The 22562-nt window shown below is 48.2% G+C and overlaps 1 protein-coding gene across 1 annotated transcript in view; it reads left to right on the top strand.

Moving 5' to 3' along the window:
* depdc4 (DEP domain containing 4) overlaps nucleotides 1-21483 on the top strand; it is a 32391-nt gene extending 10908 nt beyond the window's left edge. The window contains exons 5-8 of the mRNA XM_086009590.1: nucleotides 2702-2844; nucleotides 9693-9818; nucleotides 11805-11883; nucleotides 16711-21483. Of these exons, the coding sequence (XP_085865716.1) occupies nucleotides 2702-2844; nucleotides 9693-9818; nucleotides 11805-11883; nucleotides 16711-16910 (548 nt within the window). The 3' untranslated portion in view covers nucleotides 16911-21483. The remainder of the gene's footprint in view (nucleotides 1-2701; nucleotides 2845-9692; nucleotides 9819-11804; nucleotides 11884-16710) is intronic.
* Nucleotides 21484-22562: the final 1079 nt, after the last annotated feature.

Here is a 22562-nt window from a genome sequence, read left to right on the forward strand (position 1 = left end):
TCTGTCTTATCTCTCTTGTGTGTCCCTCTCCGATGCATGTGTGGCTCTCGCCTATGTTCCCTTATTGATGTATTCAATATCTATCTTTTGCCTTTGCAGGAAGATGAGAAGCAACCAGGATGGGGAGAGGTGGTGCAACTTGGGTGATTGAGAGAAAAGGTGGAGGATGAGGTTCAGGGTAGGACGCCATCTTATGCGGGGGGTGGCGGGGGGGAGGACAAGTGAGGGGTTGGGGTTTGAGCGTGGGAGGGAGCAGGCAGACAGGCCTTGGTCTGGGTGGGTGCGGAGGGAGGGCTGGACTTGGGACTAATTGTGAGAATGAGGTCTGGGAGCGCGGAGGTCTGGAAACACTTGGTGGGATCGCAATCTGGAGACTGGGCTCCGGCAGTAGTTATACGGGGAAGGGCTGCTCGAGTATGGTGGGGTGGGCTGAGTCACCCTGGAGTGAGCGGGTGGCACAGTCTACCTTCTAAGCCTTTCTGCTGACTAGCCCTGATTTAACTCGCGTTGATCCAACTGCTTGATAATTTCAACCCATATTAGAGACTCTAGTAGTGAACCAACAGCTGAAGCTAGACTGGCTGGTGTATAATTTCCTGTCTTACCACCAAAACTAGTGGCTCTCAAATGTTTTTGGGATGGTATCCCACCAAAAAACACCCAGCATGTTTGCCCCTCTAGGTATGATAATGGGATTAAGGGTCTCTCTGTTTCTAATCCTTCATTTTTAAAATTTTTCTCCTCCCTACTTATTTTTTCTCTACTTAACTTCTGTTTTTCTCCTTTTCTGTCCCTCCTCCTCATTGTCTTTCTTCGGTGCCGCATCTGTCTTTCTCACCCTGCCCCCCCTTTGCTTCTTGCTTGGTCTCACTCTCCTTCCCTTGTCTCTCATTCCACCTCTTCATTTCTCTTTTTTTTCACTCTTCCCTTTCACATCCAGTTATCTTTTGCTCTCCTCTGCTTCTAGTTCATCCCTCTTTGAAATCTCAGCAGGCTGGGCAGCAACTGAATGGGCAGGTAGGTGGGTCAGAGTGCACCTTGGCTGGGCAGGCGAGTGTACAAGGAAGCTGGAAATCACTGGTTGATAAACACGCTCTCGTCATCATAAAAGGAGATCCTCTGACTCATTGTGAGAAATCTCCTGGACAATCTGGGATTTTATACATTTTCTCTAGATTGATTCCTGAGATGAGAGGGCTGTCCCAAGAGGAGCGATTGAGTAGATTGGGCCTATACTCTTGAGTTCAGAAGAATGAGAGCTGATCTCATTGAAACAGAAGATTCTGAGGCGGATTGACAGGGGTTGTTTCTCCCTCTAGAACTAGGGGGCATTGTCTCCAGATAAGACTGAGATGAGGAATTTCTTCACTCAAAGGGTTGTGAATCTTTGGAACTCTCTGCCCCAGAGGGCTGTGGATGTTGAATTGTTGAGTATATTCAAGGCTGAGATCGATAGATTTTTGTACTCTAGGGGAATCAAGGCATGTGGAGATCGGGCAGGAAAGTGAAGTTGAGGTCGAAGATCAGCGATGATCTTATCGTATTGCGGAGCAGGCTCGAGGGACCGTGTGGCCTAATCCTGCTCCTATATCTTATGTTCCTACGTAAACTTGAGGTCATCCAAAACTCAGCTGCCGTGTCCTATCTCGCACCAAGTCCCGTTCGCCCATCACCCCCTGTGCTTGCTGACCTACGTTGGCTCCCGGTTAAGCAACGCCTCGATTTGAAAATTCTTACCCTGGTTTTCAAATCCCTCCATGGCCTCGCCCCTCCCTATCTCTCTAATCTCCTTCAGCCCCACAACCCCCGAGATATCTGCGCTCCTCTAATTCTGCCCTCTTGAGCATCCCTGATTATAATCACTCAACCATTGGTGGCCGTGCCTTCTGTTGCCTGGGCCCTAAGCTCTGGAATTCCCTCCCTAAACCTCTCCGCCTCGCTACCTCTCTTTCCTCTTTTAAGACACTCCTTAAAACCTACCTCTTTGACCAAGCTTTTGGTCACCTGCCCTAATTTATCCTTATGTGGTTCGGTGTCAAATTTTTTTGTCTTCTAATACTCCTGTGATGCACTTTGGGACGTTTTACTATGTTAAAGGCGCTATATAAATACACGCTATGTTCTTTTTTGGAAATGTTGAACCTTGCCTTTCCAAGATGGAGCACTTGACCAAGTGACACATCAGAGTGCCACACCTCTCCAGGCAGAAGTGAAGTGATTGGCTGAAATGAGACCGTGTCTGATTAGCCACCAAGCAAACATTCATTGACTAAATGTGAACGAATCAAAAGCGGTTTGACTCACTTGGTAACCAGCAATGAACAACCAGTAATCAGAAGATAACTAAACCATCTAATCGCTCAATTTTAGAAAGCTACCAATCCAGAACTGGCAAGTAGCAGGTAGTGAGCAATCAAATGGTTCAAATAATTTGCTTCATTAAAGAAAGACTTGCATTTCTGCAGCGTTTTCACGACTTCGGGACGTCCCAAAGCGCGTTACAGCCAATTAAAGTATTTTTGAAGTGTAGTCTCTGTTGTAATGACATCAACATTTCGACTGAGCAGTCTTAACGTAGCACAATAGTAGTGGAACAATACATTGTGCCTTGCATGATCTAACTCTCCTGTCTTGGAAACAGATCGCCACAAGGGATCTGTTGTATAATTAATCCATTATTTGTTTTTTTACAAAACTATAGAAAGTGAGAAGACTGGCCAAGCTGTGAGAGCCTCACAGCTTTGTGTTCGACTGTTGGAGCCTCAGTGGAGAGAGGAACTGCACAGATTGCTGTGCTTCATGGCCGTTGCAGCGGACCCCGGTGCCTGCAAGCTACAGAAACAGGTTTATTGGCATTTTAAAACTAACGGGAGCCCCTCGTGTATTCTCTTCAAAGTGGGAAAACTTGATGAGGAAATGCATGTTTGAAAAGAGCTTCAGAAAATATTTCCGACGCGTTTCTCCAACAACAAAAGTCATATAAAAAAAAAATCAATATTTTGCTAACGTATTTTATTGTCAGAGAACTCTGAGGAATCGGGAAAGGAAATGTATAGGATGACCAAACGATCAGGACAGTGTTGTCTGAAAACTGCTTGTTTTTTTCTGTTTCGGGTCGTTCTGTGTGAAATCAGCTCCAAGTGGCGAATTGCAAGAATCAATTTCTAAAAATTGGGCTGAAAAGAAAGACAAAGACTTGCATTTCTATAGCGCCTTTCATGACCCCGGGACGTCCCTGGGTGCTTTACAGCCAATGAAGTACTTTTGGAGTGTAGTAACTGTTGTAATGTGGCAGCCAATTTGCGCACAGCAAGCTCCCACAAACAGCAATGTGATAATGACCAGATAATCTGTTTTTAGTGATGTTGTTTGAGGGATCAATATTGGCCAGGACACCGGTGAGAACGCCCCTGCTCCTCTTCGAAATAGTGCTGTGGGATCTTCTACACCCACCTGAGAGAGCAGATGGAGCCTCGGTTTAACGTCTCATCCAAAAGACCGCACCTCTGACAGTGCAGCACTCCCTCAGCACTGCACTGGGAGTGTCAGCCTGGATTATGTACTCAAAGCTCTGGTTACAAAGAGGCGAGTTTGTATCAAGCTCACAAACTAAATGGGCCGTATTTTGCGAACCCTACAGGTGCGTACGAGGTGCGCCCGCAGGGGCCACGCAAGTTTTGGGTTTAGGCGTGCGAAGCACATGCGCAAAAACCTGGAACTTGAGATCTGTCAAGAATTTTCTTGTCAGTTAATTCTGCTTTACAATACGGGTAATTGGTGACATGACGTGTGGGGAGTGCAGCGAGCTCGGGAGGAACAGGTGACTTTAGACCCATGGTCCCCAAAGCTCTCCACCACTGGGGGTTTTCCTCGCTTCGTGTCTGGGTCTGTTGTAGACTCATTGACAGAGATTGATCGCTGTGATTGGTCAACAACTCCACTATCGTTGTATCATGTGACTGCCAGGATGGTAGAAGGCGAACTAGACGAACCCTGGTCTTTTACGGCAAGCAATTCCCATGGGCCTACAGTTACTGGGACGTTATGCGAGAAGACACTCTGCTCTTTGTACAAACACAGCTGCTGGCCATTTACTCCGTAAAAATAAATTTGAAGCCCTTGAACTTAATTAAACCCTTGATTAAAAGAATAGCCACTAATTTAGAAAGATCAAGCGTACTCTTGACACTGACCCTTCTTTCTAATCTTGGTGAGATCAGAAAGGTAAGTACAGATGAAGCAGGTCTTCAGGTCAACTCGGTCATCCTTTCATAGAAACCCAAAAGGTGAACTAGATGAACCCTGGTCTTTTTTTGTTTTGTATTCCTAAGGATGAAAGGGATATGGTGAACGCTGAGCATGGAGAAAGGGGAGAGCCGAGGATGGTCACAAGGAGGTGGCAAGCAATGTTCCCCCTAATTTTGTTTTGGGTGCGCGACCCATTCACAGTTTTGCACAGGCGCGAAATTTAACATTGGAAAAACCGGTCCCGGGCTGCACGGGGCCGACAGACAGCTGCGTGGCGTTGGACGGAGCGGGGTTGCCGGTGTTGGAGGAGCGGGGTGAAGCCCGGTGTTGGAGGAGCGGGGTGAAGCCCGGTGTTGGAGGAGCGGGGTGAAGCTCGGTGTTGGATGGAGCGGGGTGAAGCTCGGTGTTGGATGGAGCGGGTGAAGCTCGGTGTTGGATGGAGCGGGTGAAGCTCGGTGTTGGATGGAGCGGGGTGAAGCCCAGTGTTGGAGGAGCGGGGTGAAGCCCGGTGTTGGATGGAGCGGGTGAAGCTCGGTGTTGGATGGAGCGGGGTGAAGCTCGGTGTTGGATGGAGCGGGTGAAGCTCGGTGTTGGAGGAGCGGGGTGAAGCTCGGTGTTGGATGGAGCGGGGTGAAGCCCGGTGTTGGATGGAGCGGGGTGAAGCCCGGTGTTGGATGGAGCGGGGTGAAGCCCGGTGTTGGATGGAGCGGGGTGAAGCCCGGTGTTGGATGGAGCGGGGTGAAGCCCGGTGTTGGATGGAGCGGGGTGAAGCCCGGTGTTGGATGGAGCGGGGTGAAGCCCGGTGTTGGATGGAGCGGGGTGAAGCCCGGTGTTGGATGGAGCGGGGTGAAGCCCGGTGTTGGATGGAGCGGGGTGAAGCCCGGTGTTGGATGGAGCGGGGTGAAGCCCGGTGTTGGATGGAGCGGGGTGAAGGCAGGTGTTGGATGGAGCGGGGTGAAGCCCGGTGTTGGATGGAGCGGGGTGAAGGCCGGTGTTGGAGGAGCGGGGTGAAGCCCGGTGTTGGATGGAGCGGGGTGAAGCCCGGTGTTGGATGGAGCGGGGTGAAGCCCGGTGTTGGAGGAGCGGGGTGAAGGCAGGTGTTGGATGGAGCGGGTGAAGCCCGGTGTTGGATGGAGCGGGGTGAAGCCCGGTGTTGGATGGAGCGGGGTGAAGCCCGGTGTTGGATGGAGCGGGGTGAAGCCCGGTGTTGGATGGAGCGGGGTGAAGCCCGGTGTTGGATGGAGCGGGGTGAAGCCCGGTGTTGGATGGAGCGGGGTGAAGCCCGGTGTTGGATGGAGCGGGGTGAAGGCCGGTGTTGGAGGAGCGGGGTGAAGGCAGGTGTTGGATGGAGCCGGGTGAAGCCCGGTGTTGGATGGAGCGGGGTGAAGCCCGGTGTTGGATGGAGCGGGGTGAAGCCCGGTGTTGGATGGAGCGGGGTGAAGCCCGGTGTTGGATGGAGCGGGGTGAAGCCCGGTGTTGGAGGAGCGGGGTGAAGCCCGGTGTTGGATGGAGCGGGGTGAAGCTCGGTGTTGGATGGAGCGGGGTGAAGCCCAGTGTTGGAGGAGCGGGGTGAAGCCCGGTGTTGGATGGAGCGGGGTGAAGCTCGGTGTTGGATGGAGCGGGGTGAAGCCCGGTGTTGGATGGAGCGGGGTGAAGGCAGGTGTTGGATGGAGCGGGGTGAAGCCCGGTGTTGGAGGAGCGGGGTGAAGCCCGGTGTTGGAGGAGCGGGGTGAAGCCCGGTGTTGGATGGAGCGGGGTGAAGCCCGGTGTTGGATGGAGCGGGGTGAAGCCCGGTGTTGGATGGAGCGGGGTGAAGCCCGGTGTTGGATGGAGCGGGGTGAAGCCCGGTGTTGGATGGAGCGGGGTGAAGCCCGGTGTTGGATGGAGCGGGGTGAAGCTCGGTGTTGGATGGAGCGGGGTGAAGCCCGGTGTTGGATGGAGCGGGGTGAAGCTCGGTGTTGGATGGAGCGGGGTGAAGCCCGGTGTTGGATGGAGCGGGGTGAAGCCCGGTGTTGGATGGAGCGGGGTGAAGCCCGGTGTTGGATGGAGCGGGGTGAAGCCCGGTGTTGGATGGAGCGGGGTGAAGCTCGGTGTTGGATGGAGCGGGGTGAAGCCCGGTGTTGGATGGAGCGGGGTGAAGCCCGGTGTTGGATGGAGCGGGGTGAAGCCCGGTGTTGGATGGAGCGGGGTGAAGCCCGGTGTTGGATGGAGCGGGGTGAAGCCCGGTGTTGGATGGAGCGGGGTGAAGCCCGGTGTTGGATGGAGCGGGGTGAAGCCCGGTGTTGGATGGAGCGGGGTGAAGCCCGGTGTTGGATGGAGCGGGGTGAAGCCCAGTGTTGGATGGAGCGGGGTGAAGCTCGGTGTTGGATGGAGTGGGGTGAAGCCCGGTGTTGGATGGAGCAGGGTGAAGCCCGGTGTTGGAGGAGCGGGGTGAAGCTCGGTGTTGGAGGAGCGGGGTGAAGGCCGGTGTTGGATGGAGCGGAGGTTGGCCTGCAAGGACCTCAGGCAGTAATTAATGACCAAGGTAGAATGGGGCGAGACCCTGGAGAAATTTGAAAACTAGCATGAGGGTTCTGAAATCAACTTGCACCTTGAGAACATAAGTATTAGGAGCGGGAGTCCTCCATTCGGCCCCTCGAGCCTGCTTCGCCATTCAATAGGATGATGGCTGATCTTCAACATCAACTCTACTTTCCCGCCCGATCCCCATATCCCTTGATTCCCCATGAGTCCAAAAGTCTGTCGATCTCAGCCTTGAATATACTCAACGACTGAGCATCCACAGCCCCCTGGGGCAGAGAATTCCAAAGATTCACAACCCTCTGAGTGAAGAAATTCCTCCTCATCTCAGTCCTAAATGGCCGACCCCTTATCCTGAGACTGTGACCTCTGGTTCTAGACTCTCCGGTCAGGGGAAACATCTACCCTGTCAATCCCTCTCAGAATCTTATGTTTCAATGAGATCACCTCTCATTCTTCTAAACTCCAGAGAGCATAGGCTCAATCTCTCCTCATAGGACAGCCCTCTCATCCCAGGAATCAATCTAGTGAATCTTCATTGCACCGCCTCTAAGCCAAGTACAGTATCTCCTTCCTCAGATGAGATCAAAGCTGTGCACAGGTTGAGGGACGTTGTGCATTCCTGATATGGTTCCACTTACACCATTGTACATTAGAAGATCTAATTTATGGGGCAAGTATATGGATTGCCACAATTCCTGATGCACACTTACCGGTGTTTTACCAGTCACCTTACATTCGTGTTGGATACTTTAAAACTGCTCAGTGGAGGTAGTCGATGAAACGGGCGTTTTGTGTAAAGGCACTGGAGAATGTAACGCAGACCCTGTGGTTCCCATTCATACCATCAGTCTGAGTGGGTCCTACACAATGTCTCTGGTCACAGTATTGCAAAATGCAACTGAGGTCAACATTTCCCTGTGTCAAAGAGAACCATACCATTATATTAGGCTTTTAAACAATACAGCATGCGCTAACCGCATAGAATTCCTGTTCAAATGTAGTATTAGCTTTGATAATTACTGGGTGAATATGCTTACTCTAACATTATTGCTTGAGGAATCTGGTAATGTTTGGGTTTTTTTTGAGGGGGGGTGGATAGAAGGAAAGAAGTTCAACATTTCAGATTTGTGCTGACGTGTGTGCCAGCGGTTCACTTCTGATCTGAGCACGGTCATCTTAAGTTGGCACATCAGTTCCAATTCCCCCGTTAAACAACATGGGGACATTTTCTGTGTGGGCACTGATATCTGAATACAAGTTGTAAAGGCAGTAACCCCCCCCCACCAAGAGCTGCCGAGTAAATGGTCCAGATGTGTCTGTTTTCCATTCACCTTGATGTCACGAGTAGATTCTTGTTGCAGATATTAAATGTAGTTCAATAAGAGTGTAGGAAAATACAAAGTTCAGGACAAGAGCAGACCCTGCAGTCCATCTCATCGGCCCCAAAAGCTAATGGGCCAGAAATTCGGGTCGGAGGCTTCCCGCGGGCGCAAGCCCCCGACCTGCACTTACCTAGCGCGCTGGCCGTTGTGCTGTGGGGCCGCGTGGGATTCCGATCCTGGGCCTCTTCCAGCTGCCGGCGCGCAGTGCTCGCGTATTCCAGCGGCGCAGTTAGTTCGCAGCGTCCCCTGGGATCACGTGGGCCATGGGGAGCCAATCGGAGCAGGGAATCTCTCTTCATAGATGTCAAACCTGTGACTAGAGATCGGCCCCAAAACCTAACTAAAACTTCAAATACATTTTTAAAATAACTAAGTTACATAAATTTAAATTTTTGTTTAAAATAGTTAACTTTTGAAAAAATTAATTAAAGTTTTTAACGGGGCTAAAAATAAACTTACGTTTCTTTAAAGTATTTTAAAATGATAAACCTGTGGGGAAAAAAAATGTTTTAACATTACTTAATTAACCTCTTACCTTGTTAAAAGCAGGCCTTGTGACTGCTTTTTTCATGCGCAGCTGGTAGAGACTTAGCCGCACGGGGAAACCTGTTTTAAAAAAAATCAAAAAAAAAATCGTAGGTTCCAGGCGTACGCACTGCCTCTCTGGCACACGCGTTTGACCTGTGAACCCCTTCCTTCAAGGGAACGCAAGTTCCGGTTTCCAGCGCATGTGTTGGGCCTACGCGCGAGTACCCAGCGCGTACTCACCCGTGGGGACCCGAATTTCTGGCCCATTACCTCCCAACCGTCCACTCCCTCAAATACCCCTCCAATTCTCCCTTGCGTTTCTCTGCACAATCTAACTCCCTGGGGGAAACTCATTCCGTGCATCCACCACCCTCTGCTTTGGGTAGTTAAAGCTGAATAGTCTCTGCACCCTTGCAGTTCTAAGATTGGTTCTTAGTTTATGGCAATTTTGAACATGTTATCGGGGTTCAATTTATTCCCTTCAGAATTTTGAATCTCTTCCCTGATATTGACCAGGGTGAATAATCCCCAGCTCTTCAACCTCTCCTCATAGCTCAGGTACCTTAAGTGTCATAAAAGATCGAATGGCACTACTTCGAGGAAGAGCAGGGGGAGCTCTTCCCGGTGTCCTGGGGCCAATATTTATCCCTCAATCAACATCACTAAAAACAGATTATCCAGTCATTATCGCATTGCTGTTTGTGGGAGCTTGCTGTGTGCAAATTGGCCGCTGTATATCCTACATTACAACAGTGACTACACTTCGAGTACCTAATTGGCTGTAACGCGCTTTGGGACGTCCTGAGGTCGTAAAAGGCGCTATATAAATGCAAGTTCTTTCATCCTTTCAGTTCCGCACTACTGCCAGTGCCTGGATGTCCTTGCTGTCGTACAACGATCAGAATTGTACACAGTGCTTCCAGGTGTGGCTGTACCAGTGCCTGTACAGACTCATTCTCGCTCCCAAGACTTGCACTTCACCCCTCTGATTTCTTGTGCTTTTTTTTTTAGAATACCAACAGGACTGTGATGAGGAGAACTTTAACCAAAGCTATTGTACAAAGCAAGTCTCTCTCAAAAACACAGACTGAGGAACTGGCCCTATTCCTAATGGATAACCACATTGAGGTCTTCAAGGTACACTACTGATGAGAAAGGTTGAGGGTCCATTTAGTAAAGAATATTATTGGATATTCTTGCTGTCTCCATGGTGTCTATAACTGGTTGCTGAATGTGACATGAAAGGTGTGAGACGATTCTCTCTCTGGGAAGCATGTGAACACTGCTCGCTGTCTCAGTTGAGGTCAGGAGCTGCCTGTGGGGAATGGTGACGGTGTCCTATGCTGTGACACCCTAAAATTTCAAATTATTTTTTCTGAAAATGGAATTTCATAGAATTATATAGCAGTTACAACAGGAAACCAGTCCGTGTCGGTGTCTGTGACTCTGCACGTGGTGCAGTTATCCCTCCTCGACCTCCCTGCAGTGTTTGACTTGGTCGACCTCACCATCCTCCTCCAAAGTCTCTCCTCCGTTGTGCAGCTCAGCAGGACCAGCCCTCAGTTCCTCCCTTACCTCTCCAATCGTAGCCAGAGCGTCTCCAGCATCAGCTTCTCTTCCCGCCCTTCCCCGTGGGTTCTAGCCTTGTCCTCATGTAGATGATGCCCCTCATCCACAGACAGATGGTCAACTTCCACGTGGAGGTTGCTCGACACCCAGCTCTAGCTCCCCGCCATCTCTCTCAAATCCTCCACTGCCTCTGTGTTGTCAGACTGCTTGTCCGAACCCAATCTGGGGACAAATTTCCCCCAGTTGATCATTGAAGCAATCGTCTTTATAGGGCAGGAAAGTCAAGATTCAAGATTCTTTATTTGCCATATGTAACTAGTACAATGGAATGCTTACTCCCCAATCACTCCCACAATAAAGCTGTGGGAGCTCACAGAGACACGTCAGCTATTTTTACAGCGCCGTGTTCAGAAAGTCAATTCTTTGGCATCCAGTGGCAGTGGGAGCACGATGTCCCTCAGCCGCTCCGTCCTCCTCGTCGCCACGGCCTCCTCCTCACTGTTGCCGGCTCGGCTCCACGTGCGGTGGCCTGCTTCTCCCGCTCACCCTCTGGCCACCATTCCCGGCTCCCCTCCTCCCAGTCGGACTGCGAGTCGTCGAGTCTGCTGCTGCGTCCCGGTGCGTTGCGCTCCTCCGCCCGACTCGCCCAACACATCCTCCGGTCGCCGCGGCCTCCACCTCACCGTCGCCGGCTCCACGGTCCGACGGCCCAGGCCTGCTTCTCCCGCTTCCGGTCCAGCCTCTGGAGTTGCTGTCGGAGGTCAGCCATGATCTTATCGAATAGTGGAGCAGGCTCAAGGGTCCATAGGGCCGACTCCTGCTCCTATTTCTTACAGCGCAAACTCTGGGTCCTTACCACTGATTCCATTCCCCTCCCCAGCCACACACACTCTTGGGCTGAGCCAAACTGTTTGCAGCCTCACCGTCCTATTCAACCCCGAGCTGAGCTTCTGACCCCGTCAACAAGACCAGCTGCTTCCACCTCCATAACATCGCCCATCTCCGCCCCTGCCTCAGCCTATTTGCTGCTGGGATCTTCATCCATGCCTTTGTCACCTTCAGACTTGATTATTCCAGCATTCTCTAGGTTGGCCTCCCATTCTCCACCATCCGTAAGCTTTCGTCAGAACTGGAAAAAGGAGTTGATATAACAGGTTTTGAGCAAGTGCAGCAGCTGGGAAAGGGGGGGGGTGCAGGGGAGGGCAGCTTACGTGTTTATTTTACTATAATATGCTTGTTTTTAGCACAAAGTGGCGATGCAGCAGTATCGATTGGTTTACAAACCTAGTAGAAAAAGCGCACAAATAATTTCACCTGAATGGACTGGCCCCTTAAGCTCACTTTGCTTTCTCGCTCATGGGGATAGATATTGAGAAGCGACTGGTTTGTCGACAGTTGATAACCGGTTGAATTGCATTGTAAAACGGGCATCCTTAGCACAGTACTTAAAACAACATTTATTTTCGAGCTAGAGACAGTGGACTTTTAAAATAGCAATATGGTCAAGTACAGCAATTTAATATATTTTTCCCTCCCTCTGTTTCAACTAAATAGATCCCCAGTTCTCTGCTTCAGATGGTCAGGAAGAAGCTTCTTTTCCTTCAGGAAGGAGGGGATCCCAACAATGCCACAGGTACTTTGGGCACATCCCATTACAAGCATGCAAAGTCCTTTCATTCCCTTCCACCGTCTTTGATACTCGTAGTAACATCCTTTTTTAGCCAGCTGAGATGCATTAGTCTGTTATGTGGATATTTGTAAAACAAACCATGCCAAATGGCCCAGTATCCGATGGGGTCCCATGTTCCGTTGCATGCTGGCAATGCAAAGTTCAAGTTAGCACAGTTGAGAAGCTGCTTAAAGCTCATCTTTGTTTTCTGGTTGTAATCTCACCTCGTTGTAGATATGAGCTTGAATAATATAGTCCTAAAGTGGATTGCATTACCAATAATACTGCACTTCAAAATCTTTCTTTTTTATTCGTTCGCGGGATGTGGGTGTCACTGGCAAGGCTCCGCATTTATTGCCCATCCCTAGTTGCCCCTTGAGAAGGTGGTCGTGAGCCACCGCTGCAGTCCGTGCGGTGAAGGTGCTCCCACAGTGCTGTTAGGGAGGGAGTTCCAGGATTTTGACCCAGCAACGATGAAGGATCGGCGATATATCTCCAAGTCAGGATGGTGTGTGACTTGGAGGGGAACTTGGAGACGGTGGTGTTCCCATGCGTCTGCTGCCCTTATTCTTCTAGGTGGTAGAGCTCGCGTGTTTGGGAGGTGCTGCCCAAGAAGCCTTGGCGAGTTGTTGCAGTGCATCTTGTAGATGGTACACACTGCAGTCACGGTACGCCGGTGGTGGAGGGAGTGAATGTTTAAGGTGGTGGATGGGGTGCCAATCAAGCGGTCTATCAACGGCTATCGATTATTTTTATCTGCGTGACCTATTGGATTTTACCTTTACTGGAATGTGATAAGTGCATTTATGTTGCATCTTTCCCATTCTCTTGATTTCCCAAAGCACTTCACAATCAGTTAATTCAGTTTGTTTTTGAAGTGCAATCGCTGTTGGTATGTAGGCAAATGCAGCAGCCAGTTTGTTCACAGCAAATGAGACGAATGACCAGGCTAATCAGTTAATCGGTGTTGGTCAAGGGAGGGATGTTGGCCAGGGCACTGGAGGAGCACTCCCTGCTCTTCTTTGAATGGTGTCCCGGGATCTATTACATCCTCTGGAAGCGGCAAACGGGACCCACAGTCGAGTGTCTCAGCTGAAAGATGGTGCTTCTGGCAATGCAGCTCCACCTCACTGAGTGCCTGCGCTGAGGTCGGGGAAAACCTGATCAAGACAGAATGTCACGGCCATATGTTGGCAGATATTAATGTTGCAAACTAGATGTCATAATAAGATGATTGTGCCTGTGTCTGAACTCATGTTTACATTTATATATGTACTATAAAATGCGGAGTGCCACTTGAAATTGCCTGTTTCAACAACAACAACTTGTATTTATATCGCACCTTTGGCGCTTCACAGGAGTGTTACGAAACAAAATTTGACACCGAGCCACATAGGAGATATTAGGGCGGATGACTGCTCAAAGAGGTAGGTTTTAAGAAGCGTCTTAAAGGAGGAAAGAGAGGTAGAGAAGTTTAGGGAGGGAATTCCAGAGCTTGGGGCCTAGGCAGCTGAAGGCACGTCTACCGATGGTTGAGCGATTAAAATCAGGGATGCTCAAGAGGCCAGAATTGGAGGAGCACAGATATCTCGGAGAGTTGTAGGCGATTACAGAGATAGGGAGGGGTGAGGCCATGGAGGGATTTGAAAACAAGGATGAGAAATTTAAAATCGAGGCGCTGCTTAACTGGGAGCCAATGTAGGTCAGCGAGCACAGGGGCTAACGGGTGAACGGGACTCGGTGCGAGTTAGGACACGGGCAGCCGAGTTTTGGATGGGCTCAAGTTTTAAGGTTCTCATGGCTAAAACCGCTAAAGGCAGAAAGTGGACATGAAAGTGAAAGGTTGACAATCATGGCTGGTGTCTTTGATATCTAGGAACTTGATTGCCATCTTGCCCTTATTAGGATGAGTATTTTCCATGATTAAGGTAGAGTGCAAAAAACTAATGCAGTATTCCAAAAGTATCAGTGATTGGGAGTTAAATTACTTAGAAAAGACTTGAAACGGGTTTAAATCAGCAGAAATTTCCTTGTGGACGAAATGAACATCAGAAATTATGCTGCAAGTAACTGCTGTACAATTTTGAAAGGTTGCAGTCAATGTTCCTTCTAATTTTTTTTATGATACGCAAGTCCCTTTAAATTTGCCGGGCATGCGCAGTATTTTCCAGCGGCGGCAGCTGGCGAGCGGCCAGCGCGGGACCTCCCGATTGGTGCATGCCCGTGCACCTTAGGAGGAACATTGGTTGCAGTTGTGCTTGCGAGATGGTTACTCTCCACCTCCCTCTCCCCCACCTTTTCAAAACTTTTTTCAAAGCCCATCTTTTCAACCAAGCTTTGTCACCTCTCCTGACTTTTGTCGCAAGTATTAGTATCCATCCTTTTTATTTCTTTTAGCATGAGGTGCCATGGGACATTTTCTCTTTTAAGGTGCCTGATAAGTGTGAGTTGCAGTGTTTGTGGAAGAGGGTGAATGGTCTGCGGGAACTGAGAGCAACACACTGCGCGTTGTCTGCAGTGCCACCCAGTGCCGAGGGTACGGTACTGCAACAATGCCTTTAATTGCCGTTTAATCCGAAACTGGAGCTTTTCTTTGTGATTTTCTATCAAGTGACTTTGAAGGTGAGATGAACACTTCATCTAGGCTGGCACTCCAGCGCAGTACTGAGAGTGTTGGCGGTGCCATCTCACAGAATCACAGAAACCCCACAGTGCAGATAGAGGCCATTTCGGCCCATCGAGCCTGCACCAACACATATCCCACCCTATCCCCGTAACCCCACGTATTTAATCCCCCCTAACACTAAGGGTCAATTTATCATAGCCAATCAACCTAACTCGCACATCTTTGGACTGTGGGAGGAAACCGGAGCACCCGGAGGAAACCCACGCAAACACGGGGAGAATGTGCAAACTCCACACAGACAGTCGCCCGAGGCCGGATTCGAACCCGGGTCCCTGGCGCTGTGAGGCAACAGTGCTAACATGCTGCCCTCTCTATGAAGAGACGTTAAACTAAGCCCGTGCCTGCCTGTTATGATAGTTCAAACGGATCTTAAAGATCCCATGGCACAAACGGAACATAGGAACAGGAGCAGGCCCTTCAGCCACTCGAAGCTGTTCCTCCATTCAATTAGATCATGGCTGATCTGTTCCTCAACTCCATTTTGCCCACCTTGGTACCATATCTATTAATACCTTTACCTAACAAAAATCTATCATAGAAATCTACGGCACAGAAGGAGGCCATTCGGCCCATCGTGTCTGTGCCGGCCGAAAAAAAGCCTAACCCACTTTCCAGTTACCGCACTTCAGGTGCATATCCAAGTACTTTTTAAATGTGATGAGGGTTTCTGCCTCGACCACCCTTTCAGGCAGTGAGTTCCAGACCCCCACCACCCTCTCGGTGAAAACATTTCTCAATTCCCCTCCAATCCTTCTACCAATTACTTTAAATTTATGCCCCCTGGTTATTGCCCTCTCTGCTAAGGGAAATAGGTCCTTCCAATCCACTCTATCTGGGCCCCTCATAATTTTATACACCTCAATTAAGTCTCCCCTCAGCCTCCTCTCATGGAATCATAGAAATCCTAGAAATTTACAGCACAGAAGGAGGCCATTCGGCCCATCTTGTCCGTGCCGGCCGACAAAGAGCTATCCACCGTAATCCCCAAGTGCATATCCAAGTTCTTTTTAAATGTGATGAGGGTTTCTGCCTCTACCACCCTTTCAGGCAGTGAGTTCCAGACCCCCACCACCCTCTGGGTGAAAACATTTTTCCTCAACTCCCCTCTAAACCTTCGACCAATTACTTTAAATCTATGCCCCCTGGTTATTGACTCCTCTGCTAAGGGAAATAGGTCCTTCCTATCCACTCTATCTTGGCCCCTCATAATTTTATACACCTCAATTAGGTATCCCCTCGTCGTCCTCTGTTCGAACGAAAACAACCCCAGCCTATCCAATCGTTTCCTAAAATTAGCTAAAATTTTCCAGTCCTGGCAACATCCTCAGAAATCTCCTCTGTACCCTCTCTAGTGCAATCACATCTTTCCTCTCGATCTCAGTTTTGAAATTTTAAATTGATCCCAGCTTTAACGGCCTTTTTGGTGAAGGGATTTCCACTACCCATCGTGTGAAGAAGTGCTTCCTGACATCACCCCTGAATGTCCTAGCTCTAGTTTTAAGGTGATGCCCCCTTGTTCTGGACTCTTTTCCCCCCCCCCCCCCACCAGAGGAAATAGTTTCTACCCTATCAAATCCAATAGAAAAACAAAATACTGCAGATGTTGGAAATCTGAAATAAAAACAGAAAATGCTGGATACACTCAGCGGGTCAGGCAGCATCTGTGGAGAGAGAAACTGAGTTAACGTTTCAGGTCGATAACCAGTTCTGACGAAAGCTCATCGACCTGAACCGTTAACTCTGTTTTTTTTCTCTCTCCACAGATGCTGCCTGACCTGCTGACTGTTGCCAGCATTTTCTGTTTCTATCAAACCCAATGTTGGCCGGAGTTCCTCCCTCAGCCATCATCACCAAAAACTAGTTTAACTGATCATCTCATTCGTTGCAATCTTGCTGTGTGCAAATTGTCTGTTGCCTACATAACTACGTGACGACATTTCAGAAGTAATTCATCGATGTGAAAGGGATTTAGGACGTCACGAGGATGTGACCAGGTGCTATATAAATGCAAGTTCATTTGCAATCATTCTTACACGGGCTATTCGCTATGTAATGCATCCATCCGTGATAAGTAATTTTAACTTTTATTGCTTGCTTTGTGGCAGGCTTCACATTCTGCCAGCAAGTGACGCAGAAGGAGTTCGAGGAGCAGCAACATCAGACCACCACAGACCAACTCCAACAGTTGGCCCAGGACATCAGTCAAAACACCAACCTATCTGCAAAAGAGAGAAACAGACTGCTTCGGGAGTTCCAGAAACATCATCCTTTAGTGTTTCTTCAGCACTTCCCAAGCGCCATTTAAGGGGAGAATATCAGTAAGATAGTTGCTGCACTTTTCGAGAAACTCCTTGTAGCATTTTGAATGATTGCAAGAATTTAGTGGCATTGACCATAGAGCTCATTGATAGATTTTTGAATATTAAGGGAATCGAGGGATATGGGGATAGTGCAGGAAAGTGGAGATGAGGTAGAAGATCAGCCATGAATGGCCGACTCCTGCTCCTATTTCTTAAGTTCTTATGTTTTAATTGTAAAAGTAACAACACAGGAGCAGGCCACTTGGCACCTGTGACTGTGCTATGATTCTTTTTTAATTTGTTCATGGGATGTGGGCATTGCTGGCAAGGCCAGCATTTATTGCCCACCCCTAGTTGCCCTTGAGAAGGGTGGTGGTGAGCCGCCTTGAACCGCTGCAGTCCGTGTGGTGAAAGTGCTCCCCATGCGATGTTAGGGAGGGAGTTCCAGGATTTTGACCCAGCGATGATGAAGGAACGGCAACAATATTTCCAAGTCAGGATGGTGTGTGACTTGGAGGGGAACTTGGAGGTGGTGGTGTTCCCATTGCACATGCTGCCCTTGTCCTTCTAGGTGGAAGAGGTCGTGGGTTTGGGAGGTGCTGTCGAAGAAGCCTTGGCGAGTTGCTGCAGTGCATCTTGTCGCTGGTGCACACTGCAGCCACGGTGCGCCGGTGGTGGAGGGAGTGAATGTTTTTCTCTACTAAAATCTTGGTTAATGGTTTTCTGCGTTTGATTTTGATTTAATTTATTTTGCACTAAATGAGACTTGGATAGTCTGTGTTGTAAAGTTTCCATAATGCTACTGATTATGCTGCGTCCTAAGATTTTCAGTTGGAGCAAATTGAGCTCCCTTTTTGATTACCTGCGTTACTGTATCGGGCCAATTTTCTTGAGTTTGCGCTACCAGTGGGGAGCCTTGTCCTCTGGCTGCATTGTTTACGTTGTTTTGGAAAATCAAGGGGCAAAAGGGAGGGAGGCACTTAAAACAATCACTGTCACTAGAGAAAAAGTACTAGGCAAACTAATGGGACTAAAGGCTGACAAGTCCCCTGGACCTGATGGCCTGCATCCTCGGGTCTTAAAAGAAGTGGCTGCAGAGATCGTGGTTGCATTGGTTGTGATCTTCCAAAAATTTCCTTGACTCTGGCAAGGTCCCAGCGGATTGGAAAACTGCAAATGTAACACTCATATTCAAGAAAGGAGGGAGACAGAAAGCAGGAAACTATAGGCCAGTTAGCCTAACATCTGTCATTGGGAAAATGCTGGAATCCATTCTAGAGGAAGTAATAGCAGGACATTTAGAAAATCATAATACAATCAAGCAGAGTCAGCAGGGTTTTATGAAAGGGAAATCGTGTTTGACAAATTTATTAGAGTTCTTTGAGGATGCAATGAGCAGGGTGGATAAAGGGGAACTAGTAGATGTCGTGTATTTGGATTTCCAAAAGGCTTTCGATAAGGTGCCACATAAAAGGTTACTGCACAAGATAAGAGCTCACGGTGTTGGGGTAATATAGAGGATTGGCTAACTAACAGAAAACAGAGAGTCGCGATAAATGGGTCATTTTCAGGTTGGCAAACTGTAACTATAGAGGGGTGCCACAGGGATCAGTGCTGGGGCCTCAACTATTTACAATCTACAGGAAACTCTTTGGTATCCGAGACCGGCGTGTTGCCGGTTTATCAAAATTTCCAGATGACGGAGAGGGTTATCTACTGAGGCTATTTTTAATAAAGAAATCAAGAAATGTGCAGTATACAGTAATTGGGTACTCACCTACAGAATGTTGTGTTAAATGGATGGTGGAAGATGCTTGATTAAGTACAGTACTGCCAGTTGAGGGTAATCCATAACTCTTTATAAGTTTTGATTTACTGTTAAGTTATTAAACGACTGTACAGTACAGTACAAAGTACAGTGGTTGACTGTACACTTATTCCAAGTCAACTGGTTCATCAGCAATATCCATGCCAGCTGGGTCATCAGGATCATGCACTTCAACAGATTCTTCAGGCACTTCCACTGCTCCAACTCTTTTGGAAGCTTTCTTAAACATGTCCCGGATGTCTGCTTGCTTAGTGGACTCTTGCCTTCTTTGTAGAAAGGTGGAATGCAGAATATGGAAGTGCATAACTTCTTGGGCAGAATAGCAAGAATGGCTTTCAGCAAATTTGAGTAATGAAACAAAATCTTCTGCAGCTTTAGCCCAAGAAATCATCATCTCTTCAGAAATCTCATCCTCTTCACTTTCCATCTCACTTTCCTTTTCTTGCTTTGGATTCAAAACATTCTCCATTATTTCATCATCACTTAGCAAATGCACAACAGCAACTTCTCTATCTGCATCAACCCACTGCTCAATATCACTTTCACTGAGGTGACGTAGTGGGTTTGCTGGGCCTACATTTTTCACCATGCCAGCCATTTCCATCACTGCACTCCTCTTGGGATGAACATTGAACCCATGAAATTCCTCCTCTGAAGAAGAACCTTCAGCAAACAGTACAGAAGGCCACAATTTGCACCAGGCTTGTCTCAAAGTGTGACCTTTCACCAAGTTCCAGGAACATGCAACATTAAAGATGGCATCTTTAAGATTGTTTTCCTTCTGAAATGCATGAATATTGTCATCTTGGCTTATCAGTTTACGTAGGAAGTCTTTCTTGTAATGACACTTGAGATTTTGGATAACGCCCTGGTCCATGGGTTATATGAGAGAAGTTACATTTGGTGGCAAATAAATGGTGAAAATATTTCCCGAAACCAACTCAGATTCATGCGGATGGGCTCTACAATTATCAAGCAATAAAATGCATTTGCTATCTTCAGGTTTCCCTATTCTACGGAAATGTTCCTCACAGATGGAACAAAAATATGATGGAAACAATTCGAAAAGATTTCCTTATCCATCCAAACATTTCTTTGAGCTTTGTACTCGACAGGTAAGTGCCTCACATTTTTAAATGCACAGGGATTTTTATACTTCCCAATGACGAGAAGTTTAACCCGGTGTGATCCAGCAGCGTTCGCACATGTTACCACGGTTACACGATCTTTATTTTTCTTGTAACCTGAAGCATTAGCCTCACTAGCCCTAGCAAGCGTTGATTCTGGCAAAAACCTCCAAAATAAGCCAGTTTCATCGGCATTGTATATCTGTGCTGGCGACAAATCATGTTGCTGCATTATCCGATTGAAATAATCGCAGTATTCTTCTGCGGCGTCGTGATCAGCTGATTTCTTCTCCCCGGAAATATCGAGTTGTCGTATCCCGTGCCGTACCTTGAAGCACGTTAGTCATCCATCAGAGAAAGCACACTTGTCAGTGAGCTCTATCTTTGCGCAGAAATCCTTCGCTTTTTCGATTAGCATGGGTCCAGAAATTGGAACACCCTCTGAATGCTTAAGAGAAAACCACTCATAAAGCACGGTATCCAGCTCTTCAAGCTTAGGCTTATGAAGTGTACGCCGTTTCTCTACACTCTTAGATGTCTCCGAGCTTGAATAAAACTTGAGCAGCTTATCCTTCTGTGATTTGATGTCATAGATTGTTGACGAACCGATTTTGAATTCATTCATAATGTTGATACGCTTCTCTCCCCTTTCTAGTCGTTGGCATATTTCGATTTTCTGTTTTAAAGTTAACACCACTCTCTTTGCTTGGACCAACTTTTGGGAATTCCATAATGCAATCCAATGACTACCAGCAGCGTGGGAGACACACAGTACCCCTGTAAAATGGCGGATCAGAAGAGACTACCTGATGCAGGGTTTTTGAGGTGCTCCGACTTCCGATAGCGCCAAGAAGCCGAGTAGTGGCAGTTTGGAGAACTGCCCCCACTGACTAACTCGGCCACCATGGGAGACTCGGACTCGGCAACATTGCCGGTTATTGAGGTGTTGTTTTCGGAGCGAGAATTTTGCCAGTTAAGAGAATTCCAGATATTTAGATGCCGTTTAAACGAGAGTTTCCTGTATATTAATGGCTTGGATGAAGGGACCGAGTGTACTGTAGCCAAATTTGCTGACGATACAAAGATTGGGTTAGCAAGTTGTGAGGAGGACATAAAGGGCCGGATTTTCCGATCGGAGGCTTCCCGCGTGCGGAGGCCGCCGATCTGGAAAAAATCTACGCACTTAGCCGAGGGCTCCCGAGGTGTGTATAGTTCCGATGTGGGGTCTCTCCAACCATAGGTGTGCAGGGCTCACGTATCCCAGAGGCGCAGGCGGTTCGCAAACGTCCCTGAGATCACGTGGGCCATGGGGAGCCAATCAAAGAAGGGAATCTCCCTTCATACGCTTAACAGATCGACCTGTCACACACATGAATGAAGATCACCCCAAAAACACTTCAAAACATTAAATAAATTTTTTTTAAATCACATTTTCAAAATTAGTTGAAATTACAATAAATTAAATATTTTAAACAATTTAATTTTTTGAAAAAAATAAAGTTTTTTACAGGGATAAAAATAAACGTACCTTTTTTTAAAAGTTTTTTTAAATGACTGAACATTTTTTCAACTCTTATCCTGGTAAAAGCGGGCCTTATGCTTTTACCGGGCGTAAGATTTCTTAGGGTTTTCTGCGGGCGGAGGAGCTCCAGAATGCGGAACTCCCCCCGCCCCCCCCCCCCCCCCCCAAACACAGAGGCCCTTCTCCAGGGCAGGCGTCTGATCTGTCAAGAGCATTCAAACCAGTGCTGGTTTTCCGGCGCATGCGTTGTGCATGCCTGCAACCGGCATTTCCGATGTCCCTACGGGTGGGTACGCAGCGCGTACGCACCCTTGAGGATCAGAATATCCGGGCCATTGAGTCTGCAAAGGGATATAGATAGGTTAAGTGAGTGGGCAAAAATTTGGCAGATGGAGTATAATGTGGGAAAATGTGAGGTTATCCACTTTGGTAGGAAGAATAGAAAAGCAAAATATTTAAGTGGAGAGAGATTACAGAATGCTGCGGTACAGAGGGATCTGGGTGTCCTCGTACATGAAACACAAAAAGTTAGCATGCAGGTACAGCAAGTAATTAGGAAGGCAAATGGAATGTTGGCCTTTATTGCAAGGGGGATGGAGTATAAAAGTAGGGAAGTCTTGCTACAACTGTACAGGGCGTTGGTGAGACCGCACCTGGAGTACTGCGTACAGTTTTGGTCTCCTTATTTAAGGAAGGATATACTTGCATTGGAGGCAGTTCAGAGAAGGTTCATGAGGTTGATTCCTGAGATGAGGGGGTTGTTTTATGAAGAAAGGTTGAGCAGGTTGGGCCTATACTCATTGGAGTTTAGAAGAATGAGAGGGGATCTTATTGAAACATATAAGATTCTGAGGGGGCTCGACAGGGTAGATGCTGAGAGGATGTTTCCCCTCGTGGGGGAATCTAGAACTAGGGGGGATAGTTTCACAATAAGGGGTCGCCATTTAAGATGGAGATGAGGAGGAATTTCTTTTGAGGGTCGTGAATCTTTGGAATTCTCTACCCCAGAGAGCTGTGGAAGCTCAGTCATTGAATATATTCAAGGCGGAGATGGACAGATATTTGAGCAACGGGGGAGTCGAGGGGTATGGGGAGAGAGCGGGAAAGTGGAGTTGAGGCCAAGATCAGATCAGCCATGGTCTTATTGAATGGCGGAGCAGGCTCGAGGGGCCGAATGGCC

The sequence above is a fragment of the Somniosus microcephalus genome, chromosome 16, assembly GCF_052327205.1.
Source record: "Somniosus microcephalus isolate GS21.2 chromosome 16, FLI_Smic_1.0, whole genome shotgun sequence".
In the NCBI taxonomy this organism is placed as follows: Eukaryota; Metazoa; Chordata; class Chondrichthyes; order Squaliformes; family Somniosidae; genus Somniosus; species Somniosus microcephalus.